General features: G+C 41.9%; 1 protein-coding gene across 2 annotated transcripts; it reads left to right on the plus strand.

Moving 5' to 3' along the window:
* The first annotated feature begins 4,790 nt into the window (after positions 1 to 4,790).
* On the plus strand, positions 4,791 to 12,621 carry tbx1 (T-box transcription factor 1). 2 transcript variants are annotated; one of them, XM_086112289.1, is made up of 8 exons: positions 4,791 to 5,348; positions 6,467 to 6,845; positions 8,676 to 8,777; positions 9,004 to 9,175; positions 9,390 to 9,545; positions 10,357 to 10,424; positions 10,993 to 11,093; positions 11,631 to 12,621. In XM_086112289.1, the coding sequence occupies exons 1-8, from the start codon at positions 5,165 to 5,167 to the stop codon at positions 12,011 to 12,013; spliced, it is 1,545 nt and encodes a 514-aa protein (XP_085968415.1). In that variant the 5' UTR covers positions 4,791 to 5,164; the 3' UTR covers positions 12,014 to 12,621. The 2 variants fall into 2 exon arrangements, with proteins under 2 accessions (XP_085968415.1, XP_085968416.1); XM_086112290.1 differs by having other exon boundaries at positions 6,518 to 6,845.
* Positions 12,622 to 17,249: the final 4,628 nt, after the last annotated feature.

The following is a 17,249-nucleotide window of genomic DNA, read 5'->3' on the forward strand; positions in this document are numbered from 1 at the left end:
CTCAGAATTGTTTTATGTTATTCATTCTTTTGTTGTGTGTTCACAAACGCCCCCAATGAATTTATTTTGTGATTTCCTCGCTTGATTTTCAGTTTTGGTGCATTCTGTTCGCTTTTCTTAGTGTCATTGAAGTGAAGATTAATTTCCGTTTTTCTCGGGCTGTCTTTGAACGCCTCCCGAGTGGAAAGAGAGGAGAGAAGGCACCAACGCAGACGTGTCTGTGTTTGTCGAAACTGTTAAAAGCCTAAATAAAGTGTACGTTTTAAAAAACCAACACCACAGCTCTCCTTTTTTCGGAGCTGCAACATGTATCTATATCTATATGAGCCATATAAGCCTACTATCAAAGTGACTAAGTTTGCTACAATTACACGATGAGCCTTCATGATTAAATGTTTTTCCGTGCAGTGCATTCTGTAGAGCAGGGTTGCCCAACCTTTTTTGACCGAAGATCTACTTTTCGTTCAACCAAGCTACCGCGATCGACCCGCGCAGACACAACAGACTTACAGACGCATGCCTCGCTACCATCGTCGAGATCTGACGCTATTACACTTTTGCAGCGTTTTTGACTATCACACGTGTACCATTTTAAAAATGCTTTTCGCGGCCCTTCAGATTCTCTTTGCCAGTATCCTCGGTGAATTGTACATGAAACGCGTTTTTTTTGTTTTTTTTTTGCAACAGTCACCTGCCTTGCATCCCTGCTAATAGAAACGTGTCGCAGCCTATGACCCAAATCTTCATTGACAGAAACGTTGAAATATAATATTTATTCTACACATTTTTACGGCATTGGGAAACGTTAGGAGTGTTTGTGTCATGTTTTTATTCCCACAGAAACCATATTTAAAACAAAAAAAATAATTTCCCTTCCACATCTTTTTCCATTTTCAAACATTTTTACAAAGCTCCAAGGAGCCACTAGATGGTGCTAAAGACCCGCATTCGGCTCTGGAGCCGCGTGTTGCTGACCTCCGGACTAGACCCTAGCTATCAGTGTATTGATATTTTAATTAAAACATAAAATCAATAGTGTCCTTATCATATCTCATATGTGTGGGAATATACGATGGAATTTGCGTGGAACGGCACCAGGGAATGATGATTTTCACCATTGCTCAGCCATTGTGCTCATTTCCATTGTGTTTTTATGCACATGTCCTTTTATGATGACCCCTGAGAAATACACAGAGAACGAGCCGGACAGGAAAGCCACCTTGATATGCCAAAAAGGAAATGTGTTTCGGGCCATTTTCCCCGTTTCATTTTTGTCCTCTTTTTTCCACAGCAATGACGAGAATTGGTTCTTGCCAACAGGATGGGTGCAGCCTAAAGTTTTCCCACAACTGCTTGAATTAGAATATGATCAGTGATTTTTCAAATTGAAAATGTTGCCTTTGTGAAAACAGTATTTTTACTGTAAATCTTTATTCGCATAAAAGCCTGCATGAAGTTGCTTTTTAACATAAAAAAAACAATCATTTGATTTATATGTGTTGTTATTTCCTAGAATTGGCTACAAGAAGAGCATAGCTTAATTGGGAAATTTGGTACGTTGAGATTTTTCAAAAATAATTGCAGATAAGGGGGAAAAAAATTGGCTTAATGACCAGTGTGAACCCAATAGTGAAAATGTGGCTATTTTATTCGGACCTCTTTATTTTTTTCGTTATAGAAGATTTTGTGCTTTTTTTTTATTACCTCTTATTTCTCCGTTTCCCCCTCCATTTAATTTGATGATGAATGAAATTGTTCTTAAAACGGTTCATGTCGGAATAAACAATAAATAAAACAGTGAGATTCGTTTTGTTTTTTTTGAGCCGATGAAAACCAGGAAGACCTTGAATGAAACTATAAGATTATTTTTTCCCACATTTACATTTTGGGGCGTTTACATTCGGTTGGTTGAAATGAACTGTCCTGTCACTTGAACTAATTATTGCTTATTCTGTTTATTTCCAAGATGATCACCAAATGGGGGGGCCGATATTTCCACGCAGCATCCCCGCGGAGAGAGGGGACACCCTAGGACCTCTTCCGTCAGCGGTCAACTGTTCACTTCCTCTCCTGCTAATTCTGGGATGTGGACTAATATTTGGATAGGGTAGGGTGATATGTGGAGCACGTCGCCCAGCTTTATGTCAATTGGGGAATCGTCAATGTGAAAATTGGAGCCTTGATTATCTGAAAGGCTCCAAAATGACAGACAGTAAATTAAAGAGGTGAAGAATATAGGCTGCATATGTCTGGTTAAATATTTAGATTTGACTTTACTGTTAGAGATAAGTGGTAGACCGACAGAAGTCAAAACAAGGCCCTCCCAGTGGGTGTCTTTCAAACGGTATTTCAGTTGAATAAAAAAGAAATACAAAAACAAGCAGCCAATGAGGCTTGAAGTTTACGAGGTAGGTGCCATTTAATGAGGCATGAATGGGATCTGTCATGTTAGCACAACATGACGCACAGCCTGCATGCCTGCCCCGTCATCTTTTATTTAAAAAAAAAAACACGAGGAAATGCAACGGCTTGCCACAGTTACTTTTTTTAAGGCGGGGGTCGGGGGGGGGGGGGGGGGTCCAAAACTGCTGTTGTTGCAGATTTGAGTGAAATATACTTGAATTATTATGGTCCGGAAATGTGCGCCGAACACAAAAAAAATTAGGGAGGGGGTGGGACATGTCAAGTTGTTTTGTAACGATACTTAACTAAGTGGTGTGGTGTGGTAGTGAATTATCATTGTGGCGCCTGTTATTTAATTATCAGAGATTTAAATGGTTGAAATTAGTGCGTTGTCAGATTTGGAAACGGATAAGGATCATGGCCCTTTTTGTTTTTGTTTTGGTTCACTTTTACCGACTTGTTTTTGTTTGACCACGGTAGAGTTACAAAATGTGTTCAGCAACGAGTGGAACCATCTCAACCGAAAATGTAACCAAAAATGTTCATTCCAAACCGACTTGTTATCCGTGCCCCGACGTCTATTAACTTGAAAAAGATCGTCACGCCAACGCCAAAGGTGGGCAAGGCGAAAACAAATTCAAATATGAACATTCAAAGCATCATATCAGTCTCGCATATAAAATGCGTATTTGCTCAGGCGTAATAATAGTATGAACTTTACTCTTCGGTGTTTATATTATTATTATTATTATCATTATTTTATTATTATTATTATTATTATTATTATTAGTGTTATTGTTGCAATTGATGTTCACAAAAAATAAAAGGAGACGTCTTGCTCGCAGAACAACAAAAACAAAAAAATCTATCTATCTATCTATCTATCTATCTATCTATCTATCTATCTATCTATCTACAGCAGTGTAGTATTTGTTGATGCTCCCTGCCTCCTATGGAGAAACATCCAAAATAAATAGAGCTAATCCTCTAACTGCTTTATCCCATTAGACCCCCGCTGTTGCCTCCCCTCTTCATTCGGTGACCTCATGTGTAAATTGGACTCTATCCGGTTAATATCCAACAAAACACATTTCGGGTTCGACACCGAGGCCGAACACAGACGAGCTGAGAAGCCACAAGGCGACGCAAGGGGTGCAAGAGGTCAAGTCCAGCAATCTCCAAGGTGTCTCACGCGTGTTAAAAAAAAAATAATAATAATAAATGTTTGTCGAGTAGAAATGAGTGACGCGTAAATCTCAGATATATCGTTCTTGAATTGAAAGAGAATCATCATCATATAGCAAAGAGTCTGAGTATCACTTTCCGACGGTGTTTCGGTGAAATTATTTTTCGAATAACGACTGGTTATTGTGTTTGTTTCATTAAATTATACATTAGAGTCTGTTTGAGTCACCTGGAAGTATTAAAAATGAGTTTGTACGTCATTGATCATTTCTTTGTGGAGAAGTGACATAAAATGTGACGTTTTATAATTATTTTGCTAACATAGCAGCCTCGACTGCTGATATAACATTTTTCCGTGAATAATGCAGAAAAATGCTCATGATAAAATTCAGGCGTGTAGGCTATGTAACGTCAAAGTAGCCCTTTAGCAAATTCAATTCAGTTGTTACTTTCAAACTCATGGGTTAATAAAAGACGCACGGTTAAAATTGAAAAAAAGAAATGAAATCCATTCATCCAGTGGGAAAAAAAAACTCATCAACTGTACACCAAAACTTCTGTCACAGTGTATTAAAAATAGGGACTAAAGATAACATTGATTGAATAAGATTCAATTCAAAATTAAACTCAAACAATAAGAGTACGTATGTGCAAATAATGCCACACGCCTCACTAGAATTTTATATGTATAACAAATAATAATAAGAATGAATACAAAATAAAAAATTCTGTAAGGAAAAGATGAAACGATTAATAGTTTAACGAGAGACACTAAAAGGACTAAGTATCATTTTTTTTTAAAAATCCAAATATAATGTAAAATATACGAATATAATGTAAAATATACGATAAATAAATAAAATCTCGGATCATTTTAGTCCCACCAACATTTGGCTGTTTCAAAATGCCGTTTGTTTCTATTCTTAAAAAGGGGCGCACAATGTACAGTAGTTTAGTCGGACAGTTGCAATGACGTGGACGCCATCCAAATGAGCCAGTGACAAAGTCTTATTAAAATAAAACACGCCGAGCTGCGCGCACGCGCGCACGCACGCACGTACGCACGCACGCACGTACGCACGCACGCACGCACGCACGCACGCACGCACAGGCGCGCGGTTCGAGAGCGGGAGGCGTGGATGTGGATGTGGCTCCCTTCTGACAATCTCGTATCAGCTGCACTTTCTGCCGGAGGCAGGCGGGCAAGGCAGCCTTCGCATGACAACAGCCGCCACCGCACACCCCCCCGAGCACAAACACGGAACGCGCGCTCGCCCTCCTCTTGGCGGATCGACTATGCTTTGACAGCGGCGGGACCGCTTCCCCCCCCCCCCCCTACCCCCCACCCGAGGTTCTTTCGATGAACCTCCCGACCACGGAAGTTTTGGGCGTCTTCACCGTAGCAGCGGAGAATACTTTCCAAGCAGACATATTGGCCAGTGCGGGCATGTGAGAAGGCGTTTTTCGCGCATGTTCTTCGGCTTTCTGCGCAGCCTTCTCCTGCTGTCTGGAGAAGGGGGAGGCGGTGCACGAGGAGGAGTAGGCACGACTTTCCCCTAACTCGAGCCCCCTGCCTATGGACGACGGTGGTCCCCTGTCTCCCAGGGCAAATGCTTTCAGTATTGCCTCTCTGATTTGCGCTGCAGAACAAGCAGGAAACGCGGCGTTCGACAAGCGGAGCCCCGGCCTGGACAAGCCAGACGGGAACAACCACAGCTGCTGCACAATGCATTATAGCACCGTGACCCGGGAAATGGAAGGTAAACGAGTTTGTTGATGATCTGCTCACGCATGACGAAACGTGTCATTCAGATCCTCGGTTTGAGCCCAAACTTGTTTTGATTCCGCAACCTCTGTCGGACTGCTGTTAGATGGGCATTCGATTTAGTTGCACTCCGAAGACGGTTGAAAAAGTCATGCTCATTCACAGAAAACTACTTCGAACGTGCTGATTTTGTTAAATTGCGATTGGCACTTAAGCGCTCAGAATTAGGGACAACTAATAAAAATAACAAATAAAAATCTGCCACATTTTACGTACAGCATTTTTTTTTCATTGTGGAAAGTAATTTAACATCAACATAAGCTTTTAAGTCTTGCAGTGTTAAATATCCGAGAAAATAAAGCTCAAATTTAGCTACAATTAAAAATCCGTCATAAAATGGAAACAAAGACAGAAAACGTCCATGCTGTGCGTCATGGCGAAACTCACCTACGCGTGTTATCTCGTTTCATTTATTTGGCCACTAAACAACATTCGGCCGGCGCATATTTGTTGATTCATGTAAATCGGGATATGTTTACGCAGTCACTCGTTGACACTGCTCATCCCCCCTATTGTTTTACGTCAACGGGGGTGATGCGGGCCCCATCCGAAACAGGATTGGGTGCCTGAGAGCCCATTAAAGAGAAGGGGCGCACTTCTGTGTCAATCAGTCTCTTCACAAGGCGAGGAAAAGGCACATTACCTGCAGTTCCTTATCTAAATAGAAATAAGAACCGGTTTTATCGCAAAGGGGAGGCCCTCCGCGGCAGATAAGAGAAGCGGGCTGCCTTGCACTCGACGACACACACGCACGCACACACACACACACGCACACACGCTCAGCAGCAGCGCGCAACAACACCGACGCGCACAATCGACACAAAGGAGAAATCAATGCATGGACTCGCTCGACTTTGGACACGTTTTTAACTTTTTTTTTAACATTCGGATGCTATACCTCAGGGATTTAGGACTAACCGAGACGCAAACTTTTCAAACGAGACTGACATCTTCATTTGGGACGCATTTATTCTTTTTTTCTTTCTTTCTTTTTTATGTCTCTCTGTGTTATACCGACCTGAAGTAAATCCAGTCTTTTTGGAATGATTTCAGCCATATCCAGCCCGTGGCTGACGCAGCTGTCCCATTTTTGCGATGTTGCAGCCTTCACGACCAGCAGCCTGAGCAGCCTCAACACCCCGGGGGGATACCACCTCTCCCCCTCCCCCGGGGACCCTTACACCCAACACGAGGCCCACTTTGAGCCCTGCCCGGCCGCTCAACCTAACTACAGCTATGCGGGCCAGGCCCCGCCGAGCGACCCTGTCGGGACCCCTTGCTCGTCGTCCTCGTCCAATTCCACACCGAACAGCAAGAGCATAGTCAAGAAGAACCCCAAAGTGGCCAACATTAACGTCCAGCTGGAGATGAAGGCCTTGTGGGACGAGTTTAATCAACTGGGCACCGAGATGATCGTCACCAAGGCGGGGAGGTGAGGCCACGATACTCACATCAAATCAATTTATAGGCTGACAATTATTGGATGCGAGCCTGCAGCGCCAAATCCGTTTTATTTGATCACCATATTTTTTATTGAGGAATAATGTGGCATTTTTATTGGCTGAGTACAAAATTGGGCGTTCTTTTGCTTTTCCGTAGTGATTTCTTATTCAAAAATCCAGGTGTCAACAGTGAGTGTTCTTGCGTTTAAAAACAATAAAACGGTGTTCTTTATCTAAAATAACATTCGTCGTTTTTCCTCGCGATGTTTATTTACATGTGGGGTATTTAACGACCCCCCCTCCCCCCACACACACACTCCTAATCGGTGACTAGCGTTTATTTGATTGAAATCTATGCAGAATACATGTCAACCCTTGGCAGATTTGAGCACGCGAGTGCGTGTAAATTGTGCGGCATCTTATGCTTTAACTGCAAACATTGCGCGTGCGTGCGTGCGTGAGTGTGTGTGTGCTTTGCAGTAACACAGGCGGCATCTCTCAATTTTACGCACGGTTGTAGCTCACTACTTCAATATAGTTTGACATCAATTATAAATGGTTGTTTCATTTGGATTTTTTTTCCAAACTTGATAACGTTCCATTCATTTCTTTTGATTATAGTTCCAAATTAAGTGCATTTAATTTCGTTCGCCGCTGTAGTATTTATTATTATTATTATTATTTTGCTCAATAATATGCAATATCGGGCTCTCCAACGTGGAGCCCGCGGGCACCATGTATCCCCCAATGACATATAGGGCCTATTATATCAAAATATTCATAGCGATGGGACATTGCGATTTTGTAGGAATATTGCTGAAGTGATCATTTGAGAATGTATCCGGTGTACTTGCAGCTTGCAGTATAAAAATATAGTGATGCATATTGATACTTATCTATTTCCTAATTATTGTGAGGGATCATTGACATGATCAGTACCATTCATATGGATGAATATCATGAATTATTAATAATACCATAAAATAAAAAACATATGAGTAAAGGTGCGCATCAAAAAGTCGGTGACACCCCTTCAGCTCCGTCACCTGAACTTTACGGGCAATTATACATACATACAGCGTGTTATTAGTTTTAAAAGGGAGAACAGAATAGTAACTGTTGTGATGTGATGGTACAGAGAGGGGCATCGCCTGCTAAAAGAATAATCTTGAAAGCGAGGCTCCTCTGGTGCAGTGTGACAAGTAGCACTTTAGCGGCTCCTCCAGCCTGCGAGCAAGCCTAAACACTGACGTTAATTGAGCGTTGATTTCGGCATCCCTTTCACTGACATGGACATTAGTCAGCTCAACCGCTCAAGCAAGCACAGAGACGTCGAGGGGGAGAAGGGAACAATTGCATTTCAAGTACAAAATCAACTCAATGCACTCGCAGCGTAACGTGCACTTCAGGCTGCTTATTTTCGGTGAATTGTTACGTTATAAATTTACATGTGCGGTCATAAAGTTATACTTGGTCGGATGTGGAAAGAATAAAATGTAAATGCCACAAAGTGAAAAGTTGGCCTGTTTTGCGCAGGCTACTCGGGTCTGGAAAATATCAGAACTAAAAAAAAAAACCCCATGTAATTTAAATCTTAAGAGCACGCAGAGCAAATTAAAAACCAACAAACGATCGCGTCATTCCCTCTATACTTCGATGTTTCGGGGAGTTTTCTCCTACGTTTTCCTCTATAAATGCACTTCTACAAGCACGGAAAGATTGATTTATTTGTTGCCTTTATTTTTTTTAACGAATTCTTTTTACACTTGAGGCAAGTAAATAACTTGAGAATTTAATGTATACGTCCATATTCTTTCCAGGCGAATGTTTCCAACATTCCAAGTGAAAATATTCGGGATGGATCCAATGGCGGACTACATGCTCCTAATGGACTTCCTGCCAGTAGACGACAAACGTTACAGGTAGGCTACTTAATCCAGCATAGTTTGAAAAAAATGTGCACATGAATTGCATTAGATTCAATGTGAGAGAAAATATGACTAATATGGATGCAAAAATCACGAGGTAACTTTGGTAACTTTTCTAAATTCGCGATTTCACGACTGCATAACTGGGCTATGAATCTAAATATATTTCAATTTATATTCAAACAAATTGAGTGATAAATGACCCCAGTGATCCCCGCAGGTATGCGTTCCACAGCTCCTCGTGGCTTGTGGCGGGCAAAGCTGACCCGGCGACCCCGGGAAGGGTCCACTACCACCCGGACTCTCCGGCTAAGGGCGCCCAGTGGATGAAGCAGATCGTTTCTTTTGACAAACTCAAACTCACTAACAACCTCCTGGACGATAACGGGCACGTAAGTGCAATTAATTCATTCATTCGTATCATCTCGGCTAATTTTATTTTATTTTTTGGTCATGTTAACCTGATGCGCGCATGTGATATCAGCATCATAAAATACAATGTATTTTATTCATGGATTCGTAATTACAATAAGCCACTTTGAGAAATAAAAAGTAATAAAAGCGGCGAATGTCCCCCTCCCTCCCCCCTCCCATCCCGACCCCCAGATCATTCTCAACTCAATGCACCGCTACCAGCCCAGATTCCACGTGGTCTATGTGGATCCTCGCAAGGACAGCGAGAAGTACGCAGAAGAGAATTACAAAACGTTTGTGTTCGAGGAAACTCGCTTCACGGCGGTCACGGCGTACCAGAACCATCGGGTAAGCAAGTCACTCGGGAAAAACGCGCATCTGTGATCGATTATTAAGTTAACCGTAGTAACTTGTGAGCTCTGCTGATTAAAAAAAAAAAAAAGAAAAGAAATCACGATACAATGCAATACAACACATCTTTATTTGTATAACGCTTTGACAACAGCTGGATAAAATACTTTCAATTTCTGGGGCGATGCAATTGCGATTTGCGATCCTGCGAGCTGTATTGAAAAGAATCGGATAATATTGCTTGTTTTGACGTGTAAATAATAATAAAATTATCAGCGCATAATTCGACTCTTAGATGACCTTGTTACATTGCGTGGGTTTCCTGAAAGTTTCTATTTATTACTATGTCCTAAAAAAAACATTTTTCCGCCAAAATCAGGCGTTATGCCTGTTGTAGAAGTTATTTACTGCGTGTACCTAATCAAGTGGCCAGTAAGTGTAACGACTGTATCTTAAAAGACATCAGGTGATGAGCATAATTTTCTTTTTACTTTCTTTCTTTCTTTCTTTTTTTCTTTCTTACCAATACAGTTAAAGTTAAGTTAAGGGTACCTAGGTTGTGTCCTAAAAAATTTTTTAATCCAGACGTAACATGAAGTACGTTTAGCCAATGTATAAAAAGGTAAGACTGTATTCTTATAATCTATCCAAATCTTGTCAAATCTGTGCTAATTATGCAAGAGTCGCAGCTATTCCGTTTAGCTCCTCCACAATTGCATACGCCCTTCTCCACTATTGAAAATAATTCCAACTGAACGTAATCAGTTGCATTAAGTCGAATGTTTTGGCTTTCTTGTTGTGACTTTAGATCACCCAGCTGAAGATAGCCAGTAACCCCTTTGCAAAAGGCTTCCGAGACTGTGACCCAGAGGATTGGTGAGTTTATATTTACACTTAATACAAAAAGTCCTTTTGGCATGTTTGTACATGAGACGAGGTGCAACAAAAGAAAGGGGGCATTTGCAAGCATTAGGAAAATAGGTTAGTAGTTTGTTTTAACGATACGTCAGTGCCAGATGGGTGGAACTCGCATGTTAAAAGTACACAATGAGGGCCGTGATCTTTGGGAAACATTGGATATTGTTTCAAAGATTATCGTCTGCTTTTCAGTCATTGATAGATTAGCAAAATTTCTCCCCACACAAAAGTCCGCACATCTGGTACGGAAACAAGTGACTCAATTTCTTCCAAATGCTGTCCATTTTTCCCCTTTCAAGCTTTAACTAAACAGATTACTCTGAAGCTTAGCCTTATTAATCAATGAATAGGACCATCTGACTGACTTACTTTCTGCTTTTATCCATCTAAATGGAAGATTGGCTATTGGGCAAGGACTCAAAACACGCACTGCAGTTCTAACCCACTTCCATATAGCGTTTGAATACAGGCTAAGGAAATTGTGGCCTTGGCGTTCATTAAACGACTCTTGTCTTTCTTCCCGCAGGCCCAGGAATCACAGGCCAGGCTCCCTGCCAATAATGAGTGCTTTCGCCAGAACAAGAAACCCGATGTCATCTCCTCCTCAGCAGAACGGCACGGAGAAAGGTCTGCAACTCCCTCTTTATTCCAACTTCAGCTTCATCTGACAAGTCTGGTGGCCAACATCAAACCAAGTCGGCTTCTGTCTTCCTGACAACCGGCTTTCTGTCAATGTGGGCCATGTTTCGTACCATTTCCGTCATAAAAAGTGATGCATTTGAAGGATTGAGCCGTTGCTGCCCTTTAATTAAACAAATTGATAGTCGCTTACTAGAAATAAAGAAAAGGTCCTTTGTACTAGTTACTAATACCTTTCGCATAACCACAGCGCTCTTATTTTCACCACCTTGATTTGTATTTCCAACTTTCATAGAGCAAATTTAATATCAATACCTGATTTTTTTTAAGCTTACGTCTCAGATGGACATTACAAGACCCAATTTGATGAATAGTCTCCCTCCAAAATGGTGAAAAAAAATGTGATTCTGACACGTTGCTCGATGCAACAGTCATTGTTTGGGAGCTAAATAAAAATTGTACGTCACATATGAATAAATAGTGCATGGTTGTACCTCTGGTGACACGCTGTTTAATCTCCTTCAGATGACAGCAGGCGGGAATATGAGCGAGAGCCCGGCGGCACACCCATACACGCTGACCCGGCTCACCAGCTGATGTCCCGCGTCCTCAGTCCCGCCCTGCCCGTCCCGGGAGGCCTCCACGCTGTCCCGCTCACCGGCGGCCGCCCGAGCCCCCCGCACGACCTCCGGCCGGACCCTCACACTCTCCCCCCGGAAACCCTTCACCACCATCCCTACAAGTACCCCACCACCTACGAACACTACCTGGGAGCCAAGACCAGGCCGTCCCCTTACCCTTTACCCAGCATCAGAGGACACACGTACCACCATCACATGAACCCGGCCACAGCTAACATGTACTCGGCTACCAGCGGGCCGGCAAATTATGACTACGGGCCCAGATAATGACTGCTAATGGTGCACTGCATTGTGGGAATGGAGCCAGCCTTGAAACTTTAAATGCAACCTACAGGGTGAGTTCACAGACTGAAACTCCTTTCTGTGAAATAAACCCTGCTGTATTTATTAAAAGAATCTCTGGAGGAAACATGGACGCCTGTGTAAAGGCCCGAAAGAGGTCTTCTGTGACCTGTGAACTCAATGGCAATTGCTCCGCATCAGCCAACTTGAGCAGTTCAGTCGCTGAACCAGCGGGGCTGAGGAGAACACGTTTGATCACGGACTGGAATTGAATTTTTTTTTTCGTGTTGAATGCACTTTTTGATTTGCCTCGTTTCTAAAGCTTTCAAAAAAGCCATACGTTATATAATCCCTCAACCTTGTAGGTAGACGACATGTTTGCATGCTGAGCTCATTGGAGAGGCGGTGGAAACACATTGAAATGTTTTCTTTTTGTGTCTGAGGAGGGAAAAAAAAGGTTGAACACGAACATTTTGAGCCGCTCTGAGAAGCTTGTACCATGGCACTGACTTGCAGCAATTCAAAGTAAATAAATGAAGCAGAATGACTGCTATGTGTCTGTAAAGTGAACATTAAATTCGAAAGTAATCTAACCATGTTTTTGTGTGGCGCCTCCGTATCACGGGATACATAGATAGACACACAGAACTAAATAAGTTGATTTTTAAAATATTCAACACCTACACACACACACACACCTGCGAATACAACAATGATTCAATAAGTGATGAATACAAAATCATAATAGTGGATGCAGTTGTACGAGGCTGTATCAGTCCTTCCACCAAAGGCAACATGCTCTCCTGTGATTACATATATGCCTTCAAAGGATCCCTCAAGTTTGGTGATATTTGTGCAAATAGGCACCTGAGAGGATCCAACACATAACTGCAGGGTGTAAGATGCTGGCAGGGAAAGCCTACATGGAACGCCATAACCAGGTGGCTGGCATAGTCTATCGAAACATCTGTGCGGAGTATGGACTGGAAACCCCAAGGTCAAAATGGGAAACACCTCCGAAGGTGGTGGAGAATGACAGAGCGAAGATCCTGTGGGACTTCCAGATCCAGACTGACAAGATGGTAATGGCGAACCAACCAGATATCGTGATCATAGATAAAGGGCAGAGGAAAGCCGTTGTAGTGGAGGTAGCGGTCCCAAGTGATGGAAACATCAGAAAAAAGGAACACGAGAAACTCGAGAAATACCAAGGGCTCAGAGAGGAGCTGGAGAGAGCCTGGAAGGTAAAGGTGACAGTCGTGCCTGTGGTGGTCGGAGCACTCGGGGCAGTGACCCCCAAACTAGATGAGTGGTTGCAACAGATCCCGAGAACAACATCGGATATCTCAGTCCAGAAATGTGCAGTGCTGGGAACAGCAAGGATACTGCGCAGAACCCTCAAGCTTCCTGGCCTCTGGTAGAGGACCCGAGCTGAATGAGGGACGGACACCACCCGAGGGGGGGGTGAGACGAGGAATTTTTAGTTTTATATATATCAGTGTTGTGTCCAAGGACCGGCAACCCGAGGCCAAGGCCAAGGCCAAGGACTTGACTCCGAGGCCAAGGCCAAGGCCAAGGACTTGAGAAATTTTCCGAGGCCAAGGCCAAGGACCAAGGACTTGCCTCCAAGACCAGGGACCAAGGACTGATTTTGAAGCTGAGGCCTAGCCGAGGACATGTATAAAACAATGCTATCATACCACTTGGCAGGGCTTCATGATTTGCAACACCCCTCCATCATAACCCCTTACTCCCTAACGCTTGAATGAAGTGTTTTTATTCAAAGAGTAGAACAGTCAGTGTACATGTTATTTACACTGAGAAAAACAAAAAAGCATATGATATACATTTATGAATGAATGTTTCAGTGCATTAGTTTCATAATGTGAAGTAAATCAACACTCAACAGGCATGACATGGCATGGAAGACAAGTTGAGAAATGACTTTGCATAGAAGTCAATCACTGAGTGCAGAAAAAGCGTTAATCTCTGCAGTGATAATTTTACAGTTTACCGGCAGCGAGTCCCAGGGACTCGCTGATCAGAAAAGTATGAGTCCCATTATGCATTGAGAGAGTCCCAAATTTCAAATTCTGAAATGGTCTACTTATTCAATTGCATATGATAATAACACAAACAACAACATATACATACAATTATAAACAAATGTTGCAAAAATGGAAATAATTCAGGAGCAGGCCTGAGGATTTCGGCTCTTTGAAGTGAACGATGAGTCGTTTTTAGACTAAAAAAAACGACCATGTAGAGTAAGGTGTTTTTAGCCCAAAAAAACCCGACCGTGTATAGTAAGGCGTTTTTAGACGAAAAAAACCCCACCATGTATAGGAAGGCGTTTTTCGACGAAAAAAACGACCATGTGTAGTAAGGCGTTTTTCGACGAAAAAAAAACGACCATGAATAGTAAGGTGTTTTGAGCCGAAAAAAACGACTATGAATAGTAAGGCGTTTTAACAAAAAAAAAACCGACCATGTATAGTAAGGCATTTTTAGCCCCAAAAAAACTACCATGTATAGTAAGGCGTTTTTAGCCCCAAAAAAACGACCATGTATAGTAAGGCGTTTTTAGCCGAAAAAAAACGACCATGTATAGTAAGGCATTTTTAGCCCCCGAAAAACGACCATGTATAGTAAGGAATTTTTAGCGTCAAAAACGACCATGTATAGTAAGGCATTTTTGGCCGAAAAAAAACGACCATGTATAGTAAGGCATTTTTAGCCCCAAAAAAACGACCATGTATAGTAAGGCATTTTTTAGCCCCCAAAAAACGACCATGTATAGTAAGACGTTTTTGGCCGAAAGAAAAAAAAACGACCATGTATAGTAAGGCGTTTTTAGCCGAAAAAAACGACCATGGATAGCACGGTGTTCTTAGCCGAAAAAAAAAGAAAACGACCATGTATAGTAAGGCATTTTTAGCCCCCAAAAAACGACCATGTACAGAAAGGCATTTTTGGCCGAAAAAAAACGACCATGTTTAGTAAGTCGTTTTTAGACGAAAAAAAAGGGCCACGTATCGTAAGGCGCTTTTAGCCGAACAAAACGACCATGTATAGCACGGCGTTCTTAGCCGGAAAAAAAACGACCATGTATAGTAAGGCATTTTTAGCCCCCAAAAAACGACCATGTACAGTAAGGCATTTTTGGCGGAAAAAAACGACCATGTATAGTAAGGCGTTTTTAGCCGAAAAAAACCCGACCATGTTTAGTAAGGTGTTTTTAGCCGAAAAAAACTACCATGTATATAGTCAGCCGTTTTTAGCCAAAAAACATGACCATTTGTAGTAAGGCGTTTTTAGCCGAAAAACCCCCGACCATGTTTAGTAAGGCGTTTTTAGCCGAAAAAAACGACCATGTATATTAAGGCGTTTTAAGCCGAAAAATACGACCATGTTTAGTAAGGCGTTTTTAGCCGGAAAAAAAACGACCATGTATAGTAAGCCGTTTTTAGCCCAAAAAAAAAAATGACCATGTATAACGACCATGTATAGTAAGGCGTTTTTAGCCCAAAAAAACGACCATGTATAGTAAGGCGTTTTTAGCCAACAAAAAATGACCATGTATAACGACAAGGTATAGTAAGGCATTTTTAGCCGAAAAAAACGACCATGTATAGCACGGCGTTTTTGGCCCAAAAAAACGACCATGTATAGTAAGCCGTTTTTAGCCGAAAAAAACGACCATGTATAGTAAGGCGATTTTGGCCGGAAAAAAAATGACCTTGTATAGTAAGGCAGTTTTAGCCGAAAAAAACGACCAAGTATAGTAAGGCGTTTTTAGCCCAAAAAAAACGACCATGTATAGTAAGGCATTTTTAGCCCCCAAAAAACGACAATGTATAGTCAGGAATTTTTAGCGTCAAAAATGACCATTTATAGTAAGGCGTTTTTAGCCGAAAAAAAACCCCCGACCATGTATAGTAAGTCGTTTTTAGCCGGAAAAAAAACGACCATGTATAGGAAGGCATTTTTAGCCCCAAAAAAACCACCATGTATAGTAAGGCGTTTTTAGCCGAAAAAAAACGACCCTTACTACGCCTTACTATACATGGTCATTTTGTTCGGCTCAAAACGCTTTACTATACATGGTCATTTTTTTTTCGGCCAAAAACGCCTTACTATACATGGTCGGTTTTTTGGGGCTAAAAATGCCTTACTATATACATGGTCGTTTTTTTCGGCTAAAAATGCCTTACTATACATGGTCATTTTTTTCGGCCAAAAACGCAAAAGTCCTGTTGTGACTTAAATGGCTGATGACATTTCAGGAAATGTCCTGTTGTGATTGAGATGGTCAGATGACATATACCCTTTCTCCGACAGGAACAGGTGGAGAAGATCGAAGCCAAGAAAGCTGCACAAGAGCTAGAAATGACAATTAAGAGTAACATGACTTTTAATGTGTTGTGTTGATCTTTTATTTTATTTTTTATTTTAAAAAAAGTGTTTTATGCTTTCATTTATACATTTGAGTGTGTCACTGGGCAGGCTCCGTGGCCCACTGGTTAGTGCGTTGGAGTGCGAAAGCAGAGGTCCAGGGTTCAAATCCAGCTCCGGCCTGTCGCTCTTGCGTGTTCTCTTCTTGCTGGCATGGGTGCTGTCCGTCCACCCTCCCATCCATTTTCTCATCCCCTTGGGTGTGCTGGCACCTCCCCCGGCTGTCTTCGGGCCGTCGGCAGAGGGGAGGGGGCACCCTCACCCGGCTGACAGCCAATCAAGAAAACAATTTGCACCGTTTTTTTTCGGCTAAAAACGCCTTACTATATACATGGTCATTTTTTGGGGGCTAAAAATGCCTTACTATACATGGTCGTTTTTTTCGGCCTATAATGCCTTACTATACATGGTCGTTTTTGACGCTAAAAATTCCTTACTATACATGGTCGTTTTTTGGGGGCTAAAAATGCCTTACTATATATACATGGTCGTTTTTTTTCAGCTAAAAACGCCCTAGTATACATGGTCGTTTTTTTTGGGGCTAAAAACGCCTTACTATACATGGTCATTTTTTTGGGCTAAAAACGCCTTACTATAAATGGTCGTTTTTTTCGGCTAAAAACGCCTTATTATACATGGTCGTTTTTTTGGGCCAAAAACGCCGTGCTATACAAGGTAATTTTTTTTCCGGCCAAAATCGCCTTACTATACATGGTCGTTTTTTTCGACTAAAAACGCCTTACTATACATGGTATTTTTTTTTGTT

The sequence above is a fragment of the Hippocampus guttulatus genome, chromosome 5, assembly GCF_054856545.1.
Source record: "Hippocampus guttulatus isolate MCC_2025c chromosome 5, RoL_Hgut_1.0, whole genome shotgun sequence".
Lineage (NCBI taxonomy): Eukaryota > Metazoa > Chordata > Actinopteri > Syngnathiformes > Syngnathidae > Hippocampus > Hippocampus guttulatus.

What these genes read in the sequence shown, in the direction of transcription:
- tbx1 (XM_086112289.1), top strand. Translation starts at nt 5,165, where the DNA reads ATGGACGACGGTGGTCCCCTGTCTCCCAGGGCAAATGCTTTCAGTATT. An exon ending in CGTGACCCGGGAAATGGAAG is followed by an intron (nt 5,349 to 6,466) that starts GTAAACGAGTTT and finishes GAATGATTTCAG; the next exon opens with CCATATCCAGCCCGTGGCTG. An exon ending in GACTGTGACCCAGAGGATTG is followed by an intron (nt 10,425 to 10,992) that starts GTGAGTTTATAT and finishes TTCTTCCCGCAG; the next exon opens with GCCCAGGAATCACAGGCCAG.